Source organism: Littorina saxatilis, linkage group LG9, assembly GCF_037325665.1.
Source record: "Littorina saxatilis isolate snail1 linkage group LG9, US_GU_Lsax_2.0, whole genome shotgun sequence".
NCBI lineage: Eukaryota > Metazoa > Mollusca > Gastropoda > Littorinimorpha > Littorinidae > Littorina > Littorina saxatilis.
In genome coordinates, this window is record NC_090253.1 from 17880559 (window position 1) to 17907090 (window position 26532).

At 42.0% G+C, this 26532-nt stretch overlaps 1 protein-coding gene across 1 annotated transcript; it reads right to left on the reverse strand.

Moving 5' to 3' along the window:
- Window positions 1-85: 85 nt before the first annotated feature.
- On the reverse strand, window positions 86-26532 carry LOC138975459 (equilibrative nucleobase transporter 1-like). The gene is made up of 10 exons (XM_070348145.1): window positions 26398-26532; window positions 22997-23126; window positions 21876-22320; window positions 21251-21297; window positions 20167-20336; window positions 18977-19640; window positions 18554-18676; window positions 10103-10271; window positions 8851-8974; window positions 86-6991 (listed from the first exon to the last, which is right to left on the reverse strand). Exons 2-10 carry the CDS (start codon window positions 23073-23075, stop codon window positions 6887-6889), a joined length of 1926 nt encoding a protein of 641 aa, XP_070204246.1. The 5' UTR covers window positions 23076-23126; window positions 26398-26532; the 3' UTR covers window positions 86-6886.

Sequence of the window (26532 nt, forward strand, 5' to 3'; positions counted from 1 at the left end):
GTCTCAGGACAAATACACACTCACAGACAGGCACACACACATTTGAACATGCATGCATACACACTTACAAAGCAAACCTTAGAAATTATGTGCTTCAAAGTATCGTATTTCAGTCAGGTATTCATTTATCTGTTACATTACAAGGTAGGAAATTTAGCTTTTTTACCCCAGTATGTTGTTTACATGTTTTTGAGAGCCACAGATAAAAGAATATGACACCGCAAAACTACCTTAACATACAATTCCTTACAACTGACCTGTAATCAAAAAAGAGTTAGTGACTGCTGGATTCTACAAATGCATGGGTGCAACTCTGCCGGCTACACGCCGGCAGCCGGTTTTTGGTTTCATCGGCTGCCGATGTTTTTGTTCCAGGAGAGGTTTTTTTGGCATTTTAAATACTAAAAAAGCTGGACCCCAACTTTTGCCGGTTTTTGGAATTTTCCAGGTTGCACCCATGCAAATGTGAATCCGAATAAAGTTGGTTTTTTCTCAACAAAACCTATGTGTACTCAAAGAAGAATGTATAAGTCTAAGAAAGTGTGTGTGCGTGTGCATGCGTGCGCGAGTGCACGCACAAAATATTAAGTTCAGGAAAACATAACCTGCTTCCTTATTTAATAATTATTTCCTTTCTCAGCCTCAACATTTGTATTTTCCCCCCAAGCAGATGACTGCGAAATTCTGGATTTGTGCTCAGACCCGCGTACACTGAATTTTGTTATTACCATGAGACAACAAGAAAATGAGGAAGAGGAGTACATGTACTAAATTCTGCGTGAAAAATGGAATTATCGGATTGTTCAAGTTGCAGTTTGACCTCAACAGTAAGTATACCTCACTATTCTGACACAAAACATTGTGTTAATTCTTCCCTCACTGACTTCAGTTGTCATTCACATAGGAACCTGAATGCTCAAGATCACATAATTATTTTGTCATCATTTTCACGAGTTTTCATTCACAAACACCTGGGAAATAAATCTCATGTTCCCCATGCAATAAATCGAGGTGGTGAATGGGTTTGAGCTTTCAGGTGAAACGTGGATTGTCAAAGTAAAAGCCAATCAGGCTGATTGTTTGATGTGTGGAACCATCGCGGCTTTGGATTTGTGTTTCCGAGGACAACGATTGTAAGCATTCACTCTCAAAGACCCAATCAATGTTGATAATTACCGCGGCGACTCATGGTCAATTTGCAACTTATCTCTGTAATCGCAAAATCCACAACGAAAAGTCATAAACACTTAAAAGAAAAGAAATATGCTCAACAATTACTGAACTCACAGGTATGATCGCAGCTCTGTACATTTTCAGACTGGAAGAAAAGCATCAACAAGCTACGTTTTACGTCACATACAAGTTTGACGTGTTATCTCGTGCTACTGTGACGGAGTTGGATTCTAAAAATTCGTCTCCCTGTGGGTTATTGTGCATTTTGTTTCACAACCAAAATGATGACAAAAACGATGTTTGGTGGCTTGTTGTCAGACCAGCATTTTGTTGTTGGTCCTCGGGGAGCATATCGCCTTTTGTCTCATATTTATCAACCGTGGCCTTCGGCCTTGGTCGATAAAGATGAAACAAAAGACGATATGGTCCCCTTGGACCAACAAAAAAGCTGGTCTGTCAACAAGCCACCAAACATCTTATATTGTTTTCTTGAAAATCAAAGAATGTATTGCTTGGAAAATGTACACTAATGCACTATAAAGAAGATGCGAAGCATTTACACACACAAAATTTATCTTCCGAGACATTTATACAATGTATATATAGTAGTTTAATGAATAAGCAAGAACTGATACATTACAATACATGCAAGCTGCCTGCAAACATTACGCAAACGTAAATGTTTGATGACATGGACACAATTTAAATCTTTAGTATAATTTTTAACGCAATTTTTTTAATTAATGAACCAATACACAATTTGTTTCAATATCATGCTGATATAACATTAAGACCAAAAATATAAAACATGTCAAAAGTCTTATCATGACTTCATTTTTTCTTGCTCACCTCATCTTGAAGGGAAAAAAAGTAATGTTTGCTCGCAATAATACAGTCAAACAGACATATAACAAATAATACTCATGTCAAAAGCCTTTCATCACACAATCATCAAAATTTGTTTTAACACATACACTTAATTCACTTTTGAAAGCCCAGTTGGTACGAACATCGTCATTTTAGGACTCTATTAGGCAGTAACCCCCAACCCTTTTTGAGTCACTTGAGAAAAAGTGACTCTATGTAATCGGTCAGTGTTAGTCTGTCCGGCCGGCCGTCCGTAGACACCACCTTAACGTTGGACTTTTCTCGGAAACTATCAAAGCGATCGGGCTCATATTTTGTTTAGTCGTGACCTCCAATGACCTCTACACTTTAACGATGGTTTCGTTGACCTTTGACCTTTTTCAAGGTCACAGGTCAGCGTCAAAGGAAAAATTAGACATTTTATATCTTTGACAAAGTTCATCGGATGTGATTGAAACTTTGTAGGATTATTCTTTACATCAAAGTATTTACATCTGTAGCCTTTTACGAACGTTATCAGAAAAACAAGGGAGATAACTAGCCTTTTCTGTTCGGCAACACACAACTTAACGTTGGGCTTTTCTCGGAAACTATAAAAGTGACCGGGCTCAAATTTTATGTGAACGTGACTCCCAGTGACCTCTACACTTTGACGTCTGCTTTGGTGACCTTTGACCTTTTTCAAGGTCACAGGTATGCTTCAGGTATGCATTGTGTTGTGAATAGCAATTTCTTCCTGTCCATCTGATGCCTCATATAATATTCAGAACTGCGAAAGTGACTCGATCGAGCGTTTGCTCTTCTTGTTCTTAAAAATTTTAAAGGGGTTCCGTTGTAACCTAAATTCTCTCCACTAACTGTTCGCAAAAGAACTCATGATCAATGTCTGGAGCCATCAAAGTTAACGTAATTCAAAAGGTTTCAGTCTTCCAGACCCATCTTCTTCTTCTTCAGCGTTCCAGAATTTTCTGGTAACGTGTGAGCTCGTTTGCCCATTTGGGTTCCCCACACTATACTCTGAGAGCATAGTCAGCTCACTCCGCTTTCGTTGAGTAGGCATGCTGGGTATTTTCGTGTTTCCATAACCCACCGAACTCTGACATGGATTACAGGATCTTTTCCGTACGCACTTGGTCTTGTGCTTGCGTGTACACACGAAGGGGGTTAAGTCACTAGCAGGTCTGCACATAAGTTGACCTGGGAGATCGGAAAAAATTCACTCTTAACCCACCAGGTGGCAGTGACCGGGATTCGAACTCACGACTTCCCGATTAGGAGGCCGACGTCTTACCACCACGCCACTGCGCCCGTCTCCAGACCCATCAAAAATGTGTTCTTATGGCACAGCTTTGATCTCTACGGTCAAAACCCCTAAGAAGCTTCTGGAAAATGTTCTTTTACAAGTGCATACAAACATGAAAACTTAATGCTACACTTCACAGATTCATCTAAAATTAAGGCAGAAGCATTTGAAATAGAAAAGTACCGGTATAGTGTTGCTGCCAATCTTTCTTTCTTTATTTGGTGTTTAACGTCGTTTTCAACCACGAAGGTTATATCGCGATGGGGAAAGGGGGGGAGATGGGATAGAGCCACTAGTCTTGTTAATTGTTTCTTGTTCACAAAAGCACTAACCAAAAAATTGCTCCAGGGGCTTGCAACGTAGTACAAGGTGCTGCCAATGTTACATCAGACCGTTTAACATTTTTGTGTTGACATAAGGGAGATATTTTTCAAATACCATAAGCACGATGTAGATATAAAACAACGAAGGCACAAAAATGTACGAGCAAATGTAAAAAAAGAAACACACAGTTGCCATTAACTTTAAACTGAAAATCTGAGACAATATCAGATGACATCCTTCCTCGAGCAATAAGATTCTGGACAATATGAACCCTCAAAATGGACTTAAATCTTGCAAGATCATTTGTTGGACAGCTTCTACAGTTGTCATGGATCACTGTATCAATTCTCTTCGGCCGCTATGCTGAATGTTGAAAGTATGAACATTAGAAAGTCATAAAAAAAAAATACACCTGTTCTTCTTTTTCTTCTTCGGGGTCTTTTTATGCTTTCAAAAGTTTCAGAAAAGTTTTGCACCTCATCTGTCTCAGTCCACATCTTGTGCCCACCTTTTCTTTCTTTATTTGGTGTTTAACGTCGTTTTCAACCGTTCAAGGTTATATCGCAACGGGGAAGGGGGGGGGGGGGGGGGGGGGGGTGGGATAGAGCCATTTGTTAATTGTTTCTTGTTCACAAAAGCACTAATCAAAAAATTGCTCCAGGGGCTTGCAACGTAGTACAATATATGACCTTACTGGGAGAATGCAAGTTTCCAGTACAAAGGACTTAACATTTCTTACATACTGCTTGACTAAAATCTTTACAAACATTGACTATATTCTATACAAGAAACACTTAACAAGGGTAAAAGGAGAAACAGAATCCGTTAGTCGCCTCTTACGACATGCTGGGGAGCATCGGGTAAATTCTTCCCCCTAACCCGCGGGGGGTAGAATGCTAATTGCAGTCATTATTTTGCTTATCTTGTCATCACAAAAATGGACATAAACTGAACAAGCAAAAATGGATAACAAAATGCTAAAACAATTCTGACAGAATGTTTTCACAGAATAATTACAATTTTCAAAAGTAATATAACATGTAGTACGAAGAGACTAAAGGATGAGATTACTGGAGATAACAGAATATAGGCAGAACGTGTCTCTGATTAGATATGTACATGATGATAAAATTAATAAGAAAGGGATGTAAAAGGAAAAGACACAAAACATTTTAAGACCCGTTTTTCTGAACATTTTGGAGGTTTAAAAAGGGTGTTTACTGTACACCATAACCATCTGAAAAAAGATCAACAAATGAATACTTGAATTGCATTAGAAAACAAGAGGCGAAGCCTTCAAGGCTCACGTAAGAAATAGACAAACAGTAACACAAACTCAATCACTCCGTCACACATACACACCCACACACACAGTAAGCTTAGGTGACACTGTGCAAGAAAGAGAGACACTAGATCTAGATCTGTCTGTCTGCATGTAGCCTACTTACAGGGACACGACTGCCAAATAGTCTCGGCCCGCTCAAAATAACAATGACCGAGACCACACACACCACGCGAGAGAGAAAGACTACAGGGAGGCATGCCGTCATGATGCATTAATTGACGTCAAACACTTTTGACCGTGACGTAATCTTATGCGAGCTTTATCCATAGTCTTGGATAACCACTCACACATAGACTCGGAAATGTTAAAGTTTCTACCACAGACATACACACACACGCACGCACACACACACACACACACGCACAAACGCACAGACAGACAAAGTTACGATCGCATAGGCTACACTTCGTGAGCCAAAAAAAGTGGCATCAGAGTAATTTGCATGAAAATACAAATCAATACACAAATGTTTGGTTGCAACGTGTACAATAACTAACGAAACAGTTAAAAATCAAAATACTGACAGAGCACTGTTTTACATTTTTTTTAATGTTTACAAACGTTTTTATCAAACCATAAAGTTAAACTCTGTGAAAGTGGGCAAAGGCTGTTCTTAATAGTAGTAGTTAAGGGTAGCTCACAGCGCAGTTCGAATGAAAAATGGCTGTTCACTTCTTAATATTAACCTTCACTGAGCTGTGCGCAACATTCAGCAATACATGTATCACTGAAGAGATCAGCAACTGCAACTCATTTCACTTAGTCCCAGAAAGAATTTCTCCTTAATTTGCCAGTCATTTTTTGTAATCCAACTTGAAATTGTAAAAAAATCAACACATAGCACAATATGGTGCCAGAGCTTAAGACGGAACCCAATATTGAAGAAGAACATCGTGAGACTTTTGATTTCGTCATTAGGTTAAACACGTCAATTTTGATGCATCTTTGCAGGGCCGTCAACCAATCAGCGTTGAATGCGGAAGACATAGCATTCAAGTGCTCAAAGCAAAACTTGTGCAGCCATATCTGCTGTTGCAGTACTAAATTTTATACTGCGCACAACTGGTTGCAGCTGTGCTTCGCTGCGTGCAGTCTATATTGAGAACAGCCTTTAGCCAAACCAAGTTCATAGCACCGGCTGCAATCTTGACTTATTATGGCACGAAACACATATGTATTTATGTACACAGATCTAAAAATGGATTTTACTCTTTGTAAATGCCGCAAGTGGAAACCTACAGATACAATGTCATTCAAGCCCTCTATGTATATATATCATCAGCAATATGTTAAAAAAAAAATACTGAAAAAATAAGGTGCAAAATCTTTTACTCAAAATGAGGAGCATCGGGTAAATTCTTCCCCCTAACCCGCGGGGGGACAACATGTTCTACCACATCTGCACTGACACAAATGAATGGAGTATATCAAACCAATATGACATAAAACATCTTTGGGAAGGTCTCACAAAACTTCCAGAAATCGTCTTGGTCTTGAGACCCTAAGGTACCTTTGACCCCTTTAACAAAAATTAAAATCGGGGGTCCCGGGACCCTTTAGGCAGTGAGTCCTGAAACCGTTTTTACCCTGCTATGTGGACAGCATATCCGTCTCAGAATGTAAAGGAATACAGTGGAACCCCCCTTTTAAGATTCCCTCCTCCTTAAGACCTTGTTTTCTCAGACTTTCTGTTCATAGCCCTTGTAAAATTACCCCCATTTTAAGACTCCCTCCTTTTTAAGACCGTATAATCTCAGATTTGTAGAGGTCTTAAAAGGGGGGTTCCACTGTATTTCTTTGAACCGCCTGGACAGATTTGTGTCAGTGAACATGATGATGAATGCAGTGAGGATGATATCTTTAAAACAAACGAGTCAGACAGCGCGGGCGATCTTGGACAGCTTCCTCTGCAGGTAGCACCAGATGTAAATGGGATGGACGTAGGAGATGACCATTAGCACCAAGAGAAAAATGTTGATCTGAAACATGCCAAGGTGTGCAGTTTTAAAATTGCTTCAATGCTTCTATCTACCTAGCTTGAAGTGAAGAAAAAAACTGGTCCATATGTTCAATGCACATTTTCTTCGGCAGTAATTGAGGTAGATGGAAAAAAAGCTGACTTAAATAAATTAGTGAAGAAAATCTAAAATTGAGTGGCAAGTAACACCAGTGTCAACCTCTATTGTCCATAATTTGCACACACACACACACACACACACATATATATAGTGAGAGTGATATACACACTAAATGTTCTGTGAACAAACAATAATTACACACCTAAAAAGATAGCATTCTTGCTTTTTGACTCACATGCGAAGCAAAAGTGAGTCTATGTACTCACCCGAGTCGTCCGTCCGTCCGTCCCCCCCGTCCGTCCGTCCGGAAAACTTTAACGTTGGATATTTCTTGGACACTATTCAGTCTATCAGTACCAAATTTAGCAAGATGGTGTATGATGACAAGGCCCCAAAAAACATACATAGCATCTTGACCTTGCTTCAAGGTCAAGGTCGCAGGGGCCATAAATGTTGTCTAAAAAACAGCTATTTTTCACATTTTCCCCATTTTCTCTGAAGTTTTTGAGATTGAATACCTCACCTATATATGATATATAGGGCAAAGTAAGCCCCATCTTTTGATACCAGTTTGGTTTACCTTGCTTAAAGGTCAAGGTCACAGGAGCTCTTCAAAGTTGGATTGTATACATATTTTGAAGTGACCTTGACCCTGAACTATGGAAGATAACTGTTTCAAACTTAAAAATTATGTGGGGCACATGTTATGCTTTCATCATGAGACACATTTGGTCACATATGATCAAGGTCAAGGTCACTTTGACCCTTATGAAATGTGACCAAAATAAGGTAGTGAACCACTAAAAGTGACCATATCTCATGGTAGAAAGAGCCAATAAGCACCATTGTACTTCCTATGTCTTGAATTAACAGCTTTGTGTTGCATGACCTTGGATGACCTTGACCTTGGGTCAAGGTCACATGTATTTTGGTAGGGAAAATGTGTAAAGCAGTTCTTAGTGTATGATGTCATTGCTAGGTTTAGTTATTTGACCTTGACCCTGAAGGTCAAGGTCATGTCAAGGTCAAGCATGTGAGTCGTATGGGCTTTGCCCTTCTTGTTTGCTCTTGAGTTCATCGCAATTACTTCCCTTTGTCTAGTTCTATCCAAGCCACGCACATCCTAATATTTCTCTCTCTTAAACTCAATTAAAAAAGCTTGACACAGACAGCATTCCTAATCATAACAACTATCTTTTCTTCGAAAATAACCAGAGTTGGTGGAAGACAATGCAATGGCCCTTTTTCTAAAGTAGATTACAAATGTTCTAGGTTTTCAATTCCTCATCATCCACACAACTTAAGTTAGGACTGCGGTGGAAATACATGCGTTTTGTTTGTCCTGTTGATTCCTTGTTTTCACTACCTATTTTATTCATGTTTTTATTACTTAGTTAGTGGAAGGATCTTTTGTAATGTATGTTTGATGGTGTACTGCTTTTAATTAAGCCTTGTTGACTATGAATGTAGATGTAAATGCTTGTATAACTGTGTTTTAATTTTAAATGTGTCAAGCGCAAAGAGCATAATTGTAAAGTTATGATGTTGCGCTATATAAATGCTCATTTATTATTATTATTATTATTATTATTATTGATTCAACCTTTACACCACCAGAATAATTAGTAGTCTCCAGTTTAAAACAGGAAAAAAGTTGTTAACTTGGGGGGTCCTACAAGGGTAGTTCCACTATAATCTTTAATAGTCTCCAGTCTGAAACAGGGAAAAGCCATCTAAACTGAAACACAGTTTCAACTCACAGCCATAGGGTCTCCGTTTAGGGGCCCTTGCATGATGAGAAACAACGGATACTGTATGGTGCTGAACAGAGCTGACACTGTCAGCGTTATGCCAAACAGCTTCCCAAAGTGCTCACTCGGAAACCTGTTCAAATCAACAAAAACATATACAATTACCCACAGCACTGACACGAAGCATGAAAGATATCATATACAAACTATCAGCATCATATTATTGCACAAAGAATGATTTTAGAAACTTTCAAGCTCGAACGAAACCTGCGCTCGCATTGATTTGATGACACAATGGTACCTATGATGAAAGGACACCCTTGCGACAAGCTTAAAGTGTCCCTTCATTGCAGGTGGCCTGTCATGAATATATTGGTCAAAATAATAGACAAAGGAACAACAGAAGCGTCCTTTATTGGGTGGTGACCTCTCATCAGAGGGGCAGAATCTCATTCAAACAGAGTAGTTTGAGAAAAAGTACTTGTTGTACAGAACGACCCACCATATAAGATGTGTCATTGGCATACTGCAGCCAAAACGCACCCAAAATAAGTCTCATCACAAAATCACTGTTCCACTGGTAAAAAGTTCTAGCTGAATGGACATCCACCAACTTACTCCTTAACACACCCTCATCATCAACCCACTCATCCCCCAAATTACCCCCCTCCTCAACATTTATCAAAAAAAGGAAAAAAACGTTCGGGGATATCATACCCAGGAACTCTCATGTCAAATTTCATAAAGATCGGTCCAGTAGTTTGGTCTGAATCGCTCTACACGCACGCACACACGCACGCACGCACGCACACACATACACCACGACCCTCGTTTCGATTCCCCCTCGATGTTAAAATATTTAGTCAAAACTTGACTAAATATAAAAAGACTTCTTAGACAGTTGACAACATTCTGAGAAATTGAGGTCTTTAAAAAGATGGAACGTCTCTGTTGTAATGGTAAAGGTAAAGGTACCGGTAATCCCATAACCTAATGGGAGCTAGATATAAGAGATCTCAACTCTTCTAGGGCTAGCTTAATGAGGCTGGTGCCCATCTCCTCTCCCTTGCTGCCTTTGCCCTCCCCGGCCCTAAATAGGGGCAGGTACCCGTTTTCAGCTGGGTAGACTGGACAGCACTTGGCAAAATTGGTTATAATGGAGGCAAACCAAAAGATGTTATGTTCAAACAGAAAATCTGAAAAAAGGGAGGCACTAGGGCTGGGTCTCAAAAGTAGGATTCCAGTGTACACTGATCCTTACGCGTTGGCCACAAAGGCAGAGTTGGGTCCGTAGAGAAAGGAGCGATGCAGACAGTGCAAGACGAAGGTGACGTACTGCAGCTCCAAGACAGGTATCAGGGTACCGACGGTCAGTACTACAGACACTGTGCTGTTCAGGACAAAGGACGCGATGGACGCATGCAGACGTTCTGAAACAGAAGGACAAACAGTTGTGTTATTTATCCAAATTAATTACATAAATGGAGTACAGTGGAACCCCCCTGTTAAGACCGCAAAAAAATTTGAGAAAACAAGGTCTAAAAAAAGGAGGGAGTCTTAAAATGGGGGAAAATTCACAGAGCTTATGAACACAAAGTCTGAGAAAACAGGTCTTAAAATGGGGGTTTGTTTTGTTTGTTTGTTTGTTTGCTTAACGCCCAGCCGACCATGAAGAGCCATATCAGGGCGGTGCTGCTTTGACATATAACGTGAGCCACACACAAGACAGAAGTCGCAGCACAGGCGTCATGTCTCACCTAGTCACATTATTCTGACACCGGACCAACCAGTCCTAGCACTAACCCCATAATGCCAGACGCCAGGCGGAGCAGCCACTAGATTGCCAATTTTAGAGTCTTAGGTATGACCCGGCCGGGGTTCGAACCCACGACCTCCTGATCACGGGGCGGACGCCTTACCACTAGGCCAACCGTGCCGGTCTTAAAATGGGGGTAAATTCACAGAGGTTATGAACACAAAGTCTGAGAAAACAGGTCTTAAAATGGGGGTAAATTTACAGAGCTTATGAACACAAAGTCTGAGAAAACAGCAGCGGAATGCATAGCCCCTCCATAGGAGCCTAAATTGATGACGTCACTGCAATAAAGTCTGTGGACTCCATAAAGTCTCTTATTTCTAATGCATGGACCGCGCATAGAGCCTTATGCCATCCATAAAGTTATAGCAGGCCCCTCCTTCCAATAAGAGTTATGGAACCGGCTATTGGAGCGTTTAAAATGGCGGCTGCTTTCATGCCGATTCAGGATGAGAAGAAATTTGAGAAGGAACCGGATCTTTCTTGACCGCCTACATCCACTGAATTGAAACTTTTGCACTATTTGGGAAAATCTGGGACTGGACATAAAATCCAAAATTTTAATAATAAATTTTCATTTAATTAATATACTTACCCAACTCACATATAGCAATTAACTCTAGTTCAGTGCTGGTAACGCTGTACACGTTCCCCTTGGTAACAAGGGAGACCACCCTAAAAAAGAGTGATCCATCCCATAATATCAGACCGATGTCCGGTCCAACATCCGTATGCGTGCGCATACGCCGCCATTTGTATCATTCGAACGAAGCCCAACTCACTACTTTTTTAGAACCCAATACCACCACAGCAGGGAGGCGGGAGGGTTTAAACGATGTGAGTTGGGTAAGTATATTAATTAAATGAAAATTTATTATTAAAATTTTGGATTAAATTACATATTATTACCCAACTCACATATAGCAGATTGCTACTATAGGTGGCGGGTATATAGCGAAATTATGATATTAGAACCTGTCCTGCGACTACCACAACAGGTAACGCGGAACTGCCGTCCTGTATCAAGACGCCTCTGAGGTAGAAGTTAATGAAAACCTCCTCAGACCGCCAGTAAGCCGACTCCAGTACTTCAGCCAAAAAGGCCCGACCGGAGGACTGCCAAAGAGGAGGCCCATGCCCTTGCCTCAAACGTTCTAGCTATAGAGAAAGGCAAAACTGCCCTAACATCTCCAGACTGTGATTGTCAACAGGTAAACCTCTGTGTGATCAACATGGAGACTCACTTGGTTAAAGTCCCTTTCGCAATATCCTTACACCTGCTGTGTTAAGCGATATCATAAAAGCTCCTGACTTTCTGACCAATTGCCGAGTCCGTGACAGGTACCTTCTGAGCGTCCTCACCGGACAAAAAACCACAACAAGCTCCCCAGGAGCAAGAATCCAGTGTAGCAGTCCATCTAGGTAAGGTTGACTACAAAACATCATACCTCTACCAGAGTAGATAGACCTTCTTCCCTCCATAACTCAGTGTTTAACGTCGTTTTCAACCGTTCAAGGTTAAACCACGACGGAGATGAAAGATAAGGCAAATGCCCTTTGATTCAATGATCTAACAAGATCCGTGAAAGACAGAAAAATCCTCGAAACTCGAAATGTTAAACTGGCTAAACGTGACTCTAAAGGAACCAAACTCATGCTTCGAGAAAAGAAAGTGCAATTGGAAGCTGGTTGCCCCCATTACCGCTTAAATGCCGAGGTTCAATCACGACCGAGATGAAAGATAAGGGAAAGTGACCTTTGATTCACTAATCTAACAAGATCCGTGCGAGTCAGAAAAATCTTCGAACCTCGAAAAGTTTAATTGGCTAAACGTGACTCTAAAGGAGCCAAACTCTCGCTTCATGAATTGAGAATGCAATTCGAAGCTGGTTTTCCCTATTTTCCGCTCAAATGCCAGAAAATTTCAAAGAAAACCCACAAGTCATAGATCAGTCTTTCTAAAAGAGCTGTCTTTATACAAAATAGCCAGAAAGCACGCTTACTCCCACTTCTCACAGAAGCTACTAGAGTAAGCTTGGCCGTTTTCCGTGATAAATCGCCAGGCTAGCCTTGAAAAAAGGGTAAAGCCAAGCTGCACCAAGCCGTAACAACGTGACCGAAATCTCATAAAGTCTTAAATAAGACATGGAAGACAAAACGGAAACCCAAAAAGAAAGGTGGATAGCCACCTGCAATAAACAGAAAGAAGAGGAGTTCTTTCCGTAAGAAAAAAAGCACTTTGAACCACGCCAGTCAAAGTGGCAAGTGAACAAAACACAAAAACCCTATAGAGACTCTGAACCAAATCCAGAGTCGAGGCGGAAGCCCCTGAGAATCTCAAGGATACCCCTACAGTAAACATCCGTGTAATTCGAATGTGAGAAAGCAAAGATGCCTTCTTGCCAGCCTTAAGAGGTCTGGGAACCAAGATTGCAAAGACCCGTCTGTGAGACCAAGAGGTCGCCGAACAGATCTATGAAAGAGCCCTGTGAAAGCGAGGGTATCGAGCCAAAGCTAAAATAGACAACAGCCAGCCTGAAGCTTTTCGTTTGGAAACAAAAAACCGCCAAGGCCTGCCTAACGCTTTCCCTTTTACCATGAGCTTCTCTTAGAAGGAAAAACCCCGCGTGCGTAGCAGCGGATTCAAAGAGATAACTTTCAAACGAGAAAGAGATTAAAGTCACGCCAAAAGAACAAAACTTTAAAGGCAGAGGCTTACTCCTAGGTAAAAGACGGCAAAGCAACATCCTTTGTATCTGCGTCCTGTAGGACCACAAAGATAGCCATTCAGAACGTAACCGCCCAGGCGAGAGAAAATAAAAACAAGTACAAAAGAGCCCATCAAAAAGAAAAGATGAGACAATCTACCCGAGCTAGGAGATCTTGATCTTACAGACAGTTTCTCCTTGCTATTAAAAACCCGATGGATGTTTGCCAAACCCGAGGGCGGTTCCGTAGAACGCAAAAAGAGAACCTAAGTTCTTAGGCTTGGAGTTAACCGAAGCCTACAGAAAGCGCTCCGTGAGTGCCACGCTACTTGAGCGTGCAACACAAGCCAAAGCACCCTCGCCGCAGGTATAAAGTCAAGCGTTGTCCACCAAGGAAGAGCCAAGTGGTGACAAAGAAGACTCGCTTGTGAAAACTTCCACAAGCACAAAGGATCCCGACAGAGGATCTAAGGGCTTGACACTCAAAGATTCTCCTCGGAAAGCTCAAAACAACTACGAACTGCCGCGAACAGCGACACAAGTGAAGTAAGAGCCTCCCTCCTGTTCAAAAGCATATAAAGATCATCGAAATGATGAGACCCAGTCACCCATCCCGATAAGGCGAAACTTGCCAACATCGGAAAATTTTCGAAAAAAAACAAAAAAATTTCAAACGCCAGAACTCCATGACCAGATCTCCATCCACCTGTCCCATGCCAGCTGGAAGACTGGAAGGGGAAGTGGATACAGCCTGTATAACAGCAAAGGAACCGCAGTAACGGAACCGGAAGCCAAAAGCTGAAAAGTGCCGACTACCAACGCAGTGTTAACAGTAGAAGGCTGTCCCATCCTGTAACCGGAAGATGCAGCCGCAAAAGCGGAAGCGAAACCGGCCGTGGATTAATAAACATGAGAACCAACCGGTTGTATAGAAACACACCGGAAGATTCCATAGAACCTCGACCCATTACAGCTGCGAGCGCCACTGCCCTTGCTAACTTGAAATGGAACCTGAATACAGTGCTAATCGTTAATGCGGAAGCACCTACATCTGAACAGCCGTCAAGCACAACCGTGCAATCCGGAAGCTGCCTTCCTGTTTGACTCAAAATATCCAACAAGGAACCAGCCTTACTGCTCGCTTCCTGCCCCCCGGGAGGAAGCGGAAGTCAAAACTACAAGACATATGCCATCTTCAGGGCAATGAACGACGATTCCCGGCCGCGGAAGTGAACTTACTGTTCCTCCGAACTCCGGAAGACGTCGAACAAAGGCAGGGGTGGACGAGGCAAAAATATTCCTCAGCCACTCCTTCCTGTCAAGTCCTAAATGCCGTTTATCACTGCGCACATCACTGCGCTGGACACCTTGAACGGCAAGTTAAGCTGGGTGACATCCACCACCGTGGACACCTCTCCAAACATCACCTTCCTACTCGGTATCAAAGTTAGGAAGGTGACCCCCAGAGAGACTCGCATGGCCAATCCAAGAATCACCCAGCCCAACAACTTCCTGCCCCCAGGGCGGAAGCTTACGTTGCCCAGCCACGAAAATGCGTGCTACATTCCTCGCGCGAACATACACCACTTTCACCGGAGAACCCGGCTACACGTGGCCATATGCCAACTCCAGGGCAATGGACAACGATCCCCGAAAGCTGAAGAGAACATCCTGTTCCTCCGAACTTCCAGAAGTCGGAACCGGAAAGAGGTGGAGTCAGTTACGCCCTGCTCTCAACCACCCCTTCCGGTCAAAACTTAAATGCCGTTTTCCGCCGACCACGTCACTGCGCTGGACAACTTGAACGGCAAGTTAAGCTGGGTGTCGTCCATCCCATGGACGCACCCTCGTTAACCTTCCTGCTCGCCATCGTAGTCAGGTAGGTGACCCTAGAATGACACCCATGGTCAGCCCCAGAGTCACCAATAACTTAAATGCCATTTCCGTTAGCCCACGTCACTGCGCTGGACAACTAAAACGGCAAGAAAGCTGGGTGACGTTAGCCTTCCTGCTCGCCATCGAGTCAGGTAGGCCACCGCGGCCTATTCAGTCACACCGCCCTGCTGGAAACCAGACGCAGGAGGTTGACCTACAGACGGACACCCGCGGTCCGTCTCTCAAGGCTGGGAATCCTCTACCACTGAGGCATCCCCGTCATCCGCCCTAACCTCCGACTCGAGATCAAGCTCAGAGCCAGGAGGCAGAACATCAGACAGTTTATCGTCGGCAGAACCGACCACTTCCTGCCCCCTGGGCGGAAGAGGACTAAAACGGTCCCCGATATTCTCATAAAGAGACGTACGGAGGCGTTCGTCCTTTCGCTGCTCATAAGAACTCTCACGGCATCCAACGCACGAGAGAGCCCCCTGAGCTCGCACACCGGCAAGCGGTGTAGACATACCTTGTACTGGTGTCACATTCGGGAGAGACACCAAGTCGGTACCCCCATCCTGCGAAGCATGGACATCCGCCCGAGTCACAGTCGCCGAAGGCTTAGCGGAAGTCGAAGCCGGAACTGCAGGCGACCGCCGGATCTTGGCTAAGGAAAAAACATCAGAAACACCCGACGGAAGCGCACACAATTCCTCCCGAGTGGAAGATAATCCAGACGCTAATGACGAAAACTTGAGAGCTCAGCGTCAACAATAAAGAAGCAACGTCGGCTGGCGCTAACCCAGGGCAGCCAGGCGAAACAGAAGCAGAAGAAGCTACACCAGAACGACTACTCTTGTCAGAAAGTAAACAAGTCTGACCGGAAGATTGTTCGTACGTCTGCTAACACGGGAGACTTAACAGAAGTTGACTCAGATGACACAGACGCGGACTTCCCTGCGCCCTTATCTCTCCTTGAGCTTCTGTTCGGAGGCGTAACGTCAGCTACCTGCCTCGAACTAGGCTTCCGTTTAGCGCTATCAACAAGCGAAGCCTCCGCCATAGCAAACAACTCACGAAAAATTTCACAGAAAACAATTTCAGAAAAATTTCACAAGTACACACGAGCGACGAAAACGTCGCTAAAGTTACAACAAAAACGGAAAGATCTCACCACACAGCATAGGTACAGGTGTAAAGAAAAGGCGGCGACCAAGGGGAGAAGCCAAAGCAAAAGACTCTGGCGAAAAGCTGAAGACAGCAGGAGCGTACATCAGGAGCGTCCTACCCAGTTGAACCGCTGAGAGAGAATGATACAAATGGTGGCGTATGCGCACGCATACGGATGTTGGACCGGACATCGGTCTGATATTATGGGATGGATCACTCTTTTTTAGGGTGGTCTCCCTTGTTACCAAGGGGAACGTGTACAGCGTTACCAGCACTGAACTAGAGTTAATTGCTATATGTGAGTTGGGTAATAATATGTAATTTAATCGGGAATTTCCCGGTTTTCTAGGGAGGGTTGGCAGCTATGTGCGGGTTAACTTGACTTTGGGTCAGTTTTTACGCGTGCGGATCTTTTCAAGATGTGTGTGGCGAACTGATCGCGGTACATAATAATAATAATAATAATAATAAAAATACAGGAATTTATAACATCAAACACAGCATGCAGAACCAGCAAGAGAGTGACTTATACCTTTATGGCGAGGATACCGGAATGGATATAGTTTCCAAACCACGAAAGCCAAGTTTTATCAGGAGACGGGCTTTCTAAACTGTCTGCGGCAAATGGTGTAAAACTGACCCGCCGCGAAGCATCACAAAGCTTGACGCATGCGCAGAGACACAGGATGACGGGGAATCCCTTCCACTATCTACGTGTTAAAAATAGAGCCGCTCTTAGTTATTGCAGGCACTATTTGACCTCATGCATGCGGACCGCTGAGTTCTATAGTGCGTTTCATAGCTATGCGCTCCACAGCGCTATGAAATCCTAAAAGTATGGAGGGGCTATGCATTCAGGCCCAAGTCTTAAAATGGGGGTAAATTCACAGAGCTTATGAACACAAAGTCTGAAAAAACAGGTCTTAAAAAGGAGTGAGTCTTAAAATGGGGGTAAATTCACAGAGGTTATGAACACAAAGTCTGAGAAAACAGGTCTTAAAAGGGAGGGAGCCTTAAATTGGGGGGTCTTAAAAAGGGGGTTCCACTGTACTGACAACAATAATATTACATTTCTTTTTTTTATAAAATCATTATTACTGACAACCTGGATGCCAGATGAAAGCTAAGTTGAGACTGCATTGGGTACTAACTCCCTGTGTCGCTTTTTGACTCACATGCGAAGCAAAAGTGAGTCTATGTACTCACCCAAGTCGTCCGTCCGTCCGGACGTCCGTCCGGAAAACTTTAACGTTGGATATTTCTTGGACACTATTCAGTCTATCAGTACCAAATTTGGCAAGATGGTGTATGATGACAAGGCCCCAAAAAACATACATAGCATCTTGACCTTGCTTCAAGGTCAAGGTCGCAGGGGCCATAAATGTTGCCTAAAAAACAGCTATTTTTCACATTTTTCCCATTTTCTCTGAAGTTTTTGAGATTCAATACCTCACCTATATATGATATATAGGGCAAAGTAAGCCCCATCTTGTGATACCAGTTTGGTTTACCTTGCTTCAAGGTTAAGGTCACAGGAGCTCTTCAAAGTTGGATTGTATACATATTTTGAAGTGACCTTGACCCTGAACTATGGAAGATAACTGTTTCAAACTTAAAAATTATGTGGGGCACATGTTATGCTTTCATCATGAGACACATTTGGTCACATATGATCAAGGTCAAGGTCACTTTGACCCTTATGAAATGTGACCAAAATAAGGTAGTGAACCACTAAAAGTGACCATATCTCATGGTAGAAAGAGCCAATAAGCACCATTGTACTTCCTATGTCTTGAATTAACAGCTTTGTGTTGCATGACCTTGGATGACCTTGACCTTGGGTCAAGGTCACATGTATTTTGGTAGGAAAAATGTGTAAAGCAGTTCTTAGTGTATGAGGTTTAGTTATTTGACCTTGATCATGAAGGTCAAGGTCATGTAAAGGTCAAGGTCAAGCATGTGAGTCGTATGGGCTTTGCCCTTCTTGTTGATGATTTGCAGACATTCCATGGTTAAGTCTCATCCACAATTTCTTTCTTCAAAGTCCAAAATTAGAATAGACATATGGTGAGCAATCTCTCTTTTGAAATACTTCTAGTCACATCAAATAAAAATGGAAATAATGAAGTTATTAAAACAGCCTCACCATATCTTGGGTTGCCGTACTTCTCCCCACCCTTGATCTTTCGGTCCATTAGGCGGCCGCTCAGCGGTGCTGTCAGAATCCCAAAGAACTGCAAGCCAGCATACACTGAAGTGTAGTGACTAACTAAAACAGAGTGTACACAACAGGGGATGAGGCAAATACACACAAACACAAAATCAATTCAGATTTCTTTGACTAATGTATAAATAAAATTTTCTAAAGCACACACCAATACACACTCTGGCTTCGAAACTGAATTGATTGTTAATCTTCTTTACCTAATGTACAAAAAAACAAAACAAAAAAGTCTTTTATTTAAATGTTTTTCAAACTGGGGATTTGAGCCTGCAACAGATATTTTTTGTTTGTTTCTTTGTATTTCTGCCTGTTTGTTTGCTTGTTTCTACATTTCCTTCATATTACCTAAAGCTTTATCTCCACAGGCCAGGCGCGTAATCCAGGGGTTGAATATTCCCACGAAGATCCAGCTTCGAAGTCGCTGCACGCTCATCCACAACAGGTCCGTCAGAAAGAGCCGAGACAAAGCCACCTGGCGAAATGTTTTTCTCTTTTTGCTCGATGCGTTCAACAATTTGTCCTCCCCCTCCTCAGCGCTCTTGTCAGAAGGTGGTGCAAGTGAGGATGTGGTGTCAGAAATGACTATATCTGGGATTCTCTTATCTGTCGTCAGGATGGCGTTACGCTCACCAGGTTCAGAAACACGCCGTTGGTAGTTCATGTAAGCACCATTTCCAGCGTCCCCTTCCGTCAATTTCTGTACATCGGCCGCGTCTTCTCTCTCACCGTCCAAATTATCCGCAGAATTGGAAGCATCCCTGCAGAGAACTATGCTGCCTGTTTCGTCCATTTTCCATTCACCGGTGGTGGAATTTTCTTTCTGCTGCAGTTCTTCTTTCCTGCAGAATTTATGGCACAGCCAGCACTTGAGACGATACCCGTTGGGGATGGAGAAAGGGATGCGAGTTTTGGGCAAGAGACAGAACGTGCTACTGACAAAGATGAGAAAGTAGAGCGAGGCCTGGACGGCGAAGGATGTGTTGACGGATACTCCTCCCTCATGAGCTGCCTGAAAGATGCAAGCCAGAATGTTTACTACTACTTGACTGAGGAGGATCATATTGTGGTGGAATTTGATTTAAACAAGAAAAGAAAGAAGAAGTTACTGCATGCAACAAACACACAAACAAATTTGAATACATGGACTCAAAAGAACCATGACAGTGATTTTACCAGTGGGTTTAAAAAACCCATTCAAGCTAGTTTTTAAATTTATTTGGCAAATAGCTCATTAACTCATTAATTCTCTCAAGCACATAAACCAAAAAGAAGCACTGCATGAGAGCTGGAAGCTAACGATCAAAATTCTACATTGTGAGAGCTAGAGGAATGGAAGTCTAATAGCAGGAGACAAAATGTTGCCCTGAGTTAAAAACCCAAACCAAATTCTCGTCAGGGAAATATTGGGTGCGAAGTTAAACACATTGACAAATCTGAAACTTTCATTCAAGAAACATAAACATTCAAAACTGTTGTGAATAAACATATTTTGACGATTCCCATACTTCTTCCCCTAGTATATTAACTTTTCTAACCTTAAAAAGCAGAAATACAGATGAACTCGTATCATAGGACCCAGCATACAATGACATGATGGTAGAGCGCAGAGACGGAATCAGACAGCTCAGCTGCAGATTGGTCAACAGAATCTGATAACCTCCGTACACCAGTCCAATAAAGCCAGGATACAACAGGTATGATTTGGCTGGAGAAAAATCACAATTGAGAAAATATTAAACAAGTGAGGCAAATTGCTATATTAGGCTCTAAGAAACAAAAGGAAATAGGCGCTTTAAATGCATACATGTGCAATAGAGTCAGTGAGAGTTTTTCAAAACCCATCTCCTGGCACCTGAAATGAACAAGCGACTTTCATGCTCTGAATCTTACTGTATTCTATTGCACATGCTGTATGCATTAACTTGATTTAACTTTAAGAGTGCTTTCTGTCCTTTGTTTCTCAGATCACAATTGTGAAGGTAAAATGTTTGATATGGATCACTCATGGACGAAATAACATCATTTTCACAACTTTTCATTAATTTTTAAAGCTGATCAGACAAAATTAGCCACCAAACATTTATTATAATGTTCAGCAACTACCAATGACAGTTAAAAAAGAAAGAAGTCTCATGCACTGTCCTCGCAGTTTTGAAACAAAAAATGTTTGATATTAGAATCACGTAGGAATGTCTACTCTTCAGCAACAACAAATCACTTAAGGGCAGGTATTTTGAGTGGGTTTCCAACCCCTAGCATGTGAGATCGTTGTCAATGCATATATATATGTAATTTAATCACTTAAAAAAGTCAAACTTATCAGTCTCAAGGTTTGGCATCTTCAATGACAGTGAATGATCTTAACAAGTCTTTTTCTTCTATTTTTGTTTTGTCCTTGTTTGTTGGATGGTTGGCTGATTGATTGGGTATAATTATATACTGTGTCTGGTTGGTTCTTGTTTGTTGGATGGTTGGCTGATTGATTGGGTATAATTATATACTGTGTCTGGTTGGTTCTTGTTTTTCATACGTGTACCACTGCCGCTGCATAGTCTGAACAAAAGTTTGAGGAAAAGTGAGAGAGACTGGAGGGCAGAGGAACTTGATTATGAAAATTACCTGACGAAGCAAAGATAAGACACAATTGTCCTGCTAGAAAAGTGACCCTGAAACAGAAGAAAAACATGAATGTAAACCTCCGTCACCTCTGTGACCGTACCTTACCTTTCTAATATAAGCAGCAGTTTTATCAGTTTTCCTTTTTACTGCTAAACTGCTTGTGTGTATGCACGCTCAGGATGTAGAATAGTACGTTTTTTTTCTATCAGCCTATTCTCCTGATCACACAAAACTACAGTACCCCCCCCCCCCCCCCCAAAAAAAATAAATAAAAAAAAAATAAACCACCAAACAAAACAATTTTTTTTATGAAATGGCTGAGCTAAATCAAAAGTTCCAATGATGCAGACACAAAACCCTAAACACATGTGGCCCATGCAATGACAAATACAGGCTGTCTAACCTCGAGGCAAATAATCTTTCATTTTAATCTTAAACGATGACATCAAACCTGTGTAAGCAAAAGAGGATCGACTACAGCAACATCCTTTTAACACACACACACACACACATATTTATATAAACCACAGAGACCCCCACACACACACACACCCAGGCGCACTCGCACCCAGACACACACACAAATCTGTTGCTCTCATATTCTCAACCATGCATAGTGACTCACAATGAAAATATGCGCGAAATGCGAGTGCCGAGTCGGTCGTACAAGATGCCGCTCGGAAAGGACAGAATGCCGTTGATGCTGGTCGCCAGGCTGAACACCAAGTTGAACTGCTCGTCCTGAGACTTGCACACCTGTGACACACCTGTCTCCGACTGTACCTGGATTTTCTCCTCACAAGATAAATCATCGTAATGAATGCTGTTCCCTTGGTTGGAGTACCCGCTGTCATGAAGAGTGGTAGTTGTCATGTTGTCGCTTCTTATAACTGTGCCATTTGGGGTTGCGTTGTCATGGGATGAATTTAGTGGTGTTCCTGTCCCCGGTGTGTGGTATTGCCAGGTCACATTAGCAGATGGTGTTAAAGATTTTTCGGCAGAGCAGCCGTCCGAAAAGTAGCCGGTTTCTTTGTAGACGTACACCACAGAGTGCCAGCCAAATATTACTCCTGGAAAACAGCAGAAAAACATGTCTGGCTTGTAAATATTGGCAGGTATTTTTGTTCCTATCTCAATAAATAGGAAGCCTTGGGCAGCTCACAATCTTTTTAACCATTGCTGTTAAACATGTAACAATTCAAAACTAGGTATTCTGTTAAACTTATTGGCAAATGAAGTTTTTCAATCTTGTGCTTGATAATTCTTTTCTTATTCTTCTTGAGGAAAATGGCACAATGGCAGATTTCAATTCCATACATGTGCCACTGCTTATAGTGCTACTTGAGTAATTAATATATACACAAACATACACACAGCCTCGGTCAGCACTTGCTGCAATGTTGCATCTTTTTGTGTGTGTGAATTGTACTGAAATAATACATTGATTTTGCAACACATACAGCAACAACAATTTCTATTGAACATAGTTGTGACAAGAACTTCAAACTTTCGTACCTGTGTTTAATTTTGTGCTCTTTTACCAATTATAGATGGTAAAAAAATTGCTCTCAGAGTCCTACTCCCATCACCTCCCCCACACCTCACCCCTCCCCCTGCAACTGAAGATCTATGACCACCTAGGGCAATGAAAGTAAACATGCACCTAACGTCATAATTCAAATGATCATATGTGACAGTGTCAGTGACTGACACACAGAATTACACAGAATTGCACAATAGACTCACCTCCAAAAAGACCAATTTCCAGAGAACCTAGAATTATAGCAAGGATGTGTGTAGTTGGAACCTTGGTGCACAGCCCCATAGTGTGTTTGCGTACTTGACTGGCCGGCCTCTGTTAGATGTCTAATTATACCTGCACAAACACATGAATTAAAATGTATGATGTATACACACGTATGCTTGCTTTCATTATACAATATACAGTGGAACCCCCCTTTTAGGACCTAAAACAAAATCGAGAAAAATCGGGTCTTAATTGTATGCTTAATAAACTGCTAGTGCTAGTACATTAATTATGCAAAAGCAAAGCTTTATTTAGAAGCTCTCAATCAATGTTATTTGGACAGTTATAATTAATTTACACCAGAAAAGAACAATATGTGGTTCAGCAGGACTGCTTGAATTCAGTGTCACAGCTGTGATTACAACAGCAGAAGCTACATTGTTCATAGGTTTGCTGGTGTAAGTTATCATTCCACATGACACCTGAGCTGAGGAGAAGAGCTATGTCAGTATGTGTCGTTTGATCCCCTCTATCAAATTCTAAGTAAAGGCTGGGAGGGGGGGGGGGGGGGGGGGGGGGGGGGGGGGGGGGGGGGGTGGGGGGGGGGGGGGGGGGGGGAGGGGGGGGGGGGGAGGCGGCAAATGATGTTTGACCACTGTGCACAGCTAGGGTGCAGTGGTAATTAAAACTAAAAGTAGGTGCCATTTGACCTGCTGACTGGAATTCTCATTGGTTATTTTTAAAATTTCTTTTTCTTTTCTTCACATTTTTTAAGTTGTGTTGTTGTTGTTGAATGTTACATTCTGGCAAGTAATGACTTAAACTTTTAACAAACGCATAGAGTGAGGTTTGTCACATTGTGTGTGTGTGTGTGTGTGTGTGTGTGTGTGTGTGTCTGTCTGTGAAAAGCTTTTCTCAAAAACTGCTGAACGGATTGTTTCAAAAACTGGCAAACACATTTCTGAGAGCGTTTGCTTGAAACAGTTTTAGCTAATTTTTGAAAGGGCTATAACTGATGACGTCATATTTGACCGTTTGCAAAAGTTGAGGCGGCACTCTCACGGCTACAGTTTTTCATCAATTTGTTTGAAATTTCCGTTACATGATCTTTGACTAAGTGCGGACTATGGGATTGCATTTCAGCTTGGTACCTTAAAAACTTGTTTATGAAATGTTCACACAAATTTGGCTGATTTTGTCGATTTCTTAAAAGTCGATATTTGAATCACAAAGGTGACATTATTGTATTCTGTATTGCCTCCCATATCTGAAAATATATAGTTTTGTTGTGTTTGATTGAAAAATGGGCTTAAAGGCACAGTAAGCCTCCCGTAAACCATCACAGATACTGTCAGGCTTTTACACACAGTACAAACACCCTTTCATTTGAACACTCACCGCTTGAGAACATCCTAGGTGCCCTCCGTAAAGAGCGAGCAATTTTCAACGAATTTATTTTTGCGTGGTTTATCTTACCCCTGAGCCATCGTTAACCCGTGTGATCCAGTTTCCCTTTTTCACAATGCAGTCGTCAGTTAGTCATTTGAATGCGACTCGCTGTGAGCTTATCTGCAATAGCACATTATTATGTACCTCTTGACTATATGCACAAAACAAGAACTCTCGCGATGGCTTTTGACTGTTCAGAGGAACTGGCGTTAGGCATAAACCGTCGTCTGCTACGAGAACCACGACCTTGCATGACCCTGCTTCCGGGCGTTTCTTTTTTCAAACTTTCAAAACTTCGAATTGTACTGATCTTGTCTTGATGAAAAAATAATTCTTTTTATGATTTAAGAATGTTTGTGTAACAATTAAGCTGTCAATTTATTATTTAGATTTTAAAAGTTAGGTCTAGCGCCAAAACGCACCACGGTCCGATTGTCCCTGAGACAATCCGCAAAATTAATTTTTTGAAAATTGCTCGCTCTTTACGTAGGGCACCTAGGATGTTCCCGTTTGGTGAGCGTTCAAATGGAAGGGTGTTTGTACTGTGTGTAAAAGCCTGACAGTATCTGTGATGGTTTACGGGAGGCGCACTAGTGTGCCTTTAAAATGAAGAAAACTGTTAAATAGCGACTTTCTTTATTGTTGGAAGAAAACACATACAATTAGCATTTCTCTCTTCCTTATCATTTGCTGATTCCAAAAATATACAGTTTTATGGTGTTTGGGGCTGAAAATATGCTTAAAACGAAGGAATTCCTTGAAAGGAAATTATAATTTATATGCTTCAAGCCTGCATTGACTTAAATTTACACTCTGTTCGGCCGATCAACGTCTTATCGAGTCTGGAACACACAAACAACGTCATATTGAAAGGCAAGAGATTATGACATCACCTTTTCATGGTCTTTCCCCCAAACACTAAAGATTTTGTCTCAAGCTTATCATTTCTTCTCAAATTTCCTCTCTCTCTGTCTCTAATGCGCACTCCCTCTCTTTCTCTAGGGGTCAGAATGATGTGTGTGTGTGGGGTCGTGTATACAGATGTGTGTGCTGTTTTGTGTGTGTGTGTGACTGTTTATCTGTCTCGCTGTTTCTGTGTGTGTGTCAGTGTTACTGCATGTGTGTGTGTGTGTGTCACTGTGTGTGTGTGTTTGGAAGGTGAAAGAAACCCGTACGTATTTCAGCGTGCATTCGCTTGACTGAATGGTTAATCGCCTCAGCGTTCTTGTTTTTGTGTGTATGCTGGCTTAAAATACCTTTTGATTAGTACTAGTACTGGTAGTGATCGATCGACTTGGTGATGTACATAAAACTATAGAAGGGGTCTAATTTAATGTCATTTAAGTGGGTGTACTTCCTTCCCGAAGTGGGAGTGTTTAAACTAAGCTACCTTACCCCTTTTTCTTCTCTTGTCTTATTTCTGCCTTTATTACTGCTCCTTTCACGAGTATTTTTTTATTTTTACAAAACTCACCCCACAACATCTGTAAATTTCTTATTCGCCTCTTATGTCTTGTTTCTGCCTCATTGGAGCCTTCACAGGCTATATTTCTCTTATCCACACCTACTACAGGAAGAGCACATACAGGGAATGCACCCGCTTTCGATCGACTAAGACTAGCTTCACTAATATTAGTAGACCGTGAGACCCCTGCTGCGTCACTGAGCCTGCCCCGTGAAGCCGTTTTTGACCTTCCACTGTTAGTGTTACAAACCTTGGTTGCTAATTGACCAAATGTGCGTCTTTAAGTTTGATCCATCCACCTAGAAAGATGCACCCGCTGATTTTCCTTAAACAAGGGAAAACACCTCCGGAATATAACTTCGAATCAAACTTGACCCCATGTCACCATGTGCCTCAGAGTCAGAGACACTCGTATTCATGAGCAGAAGTGAAGCTTTCAGCCTTGCGTAACGGTAACTAACACACTTAAAAACAAGCATAACCTACCTGCAAGGGCTTAGCCGAGATTATGTAAAACAGTGCGCTCTGAAAAATCCATAGGACAAATCGTGCAGTTAATCGGGAAGGTTGGATGCGTCAAAACCATCCTCTTCGCTACACACTTTTCTGTCAAGTTTTGAG

Bases quoted from the DNA above. Each gene is read 5' to 3' on its own strand.
- LOC138975459 (XM_070348145.1), bottom strand. From the start codon at position 23,075: ATGGGGCTGTGCACCAAGGTTCCAACTACACACATCCTTGCTATAATT. The intron at 22,321-22,996 runs GTGAGTCTATTG...GCTGTTTTCCAG, and splicing joins GGAAATTGGTCTTTTTGGAG to GAGTAATATTTGGCTGGCAC. The intron at 8,975-10,102 runs GTAAGGATCAGT...TGATTTGAACAG, and splicing joins TCTGCCTTTGTGGCCAACGC to GTTTCCGAGTGAGCACTTTG.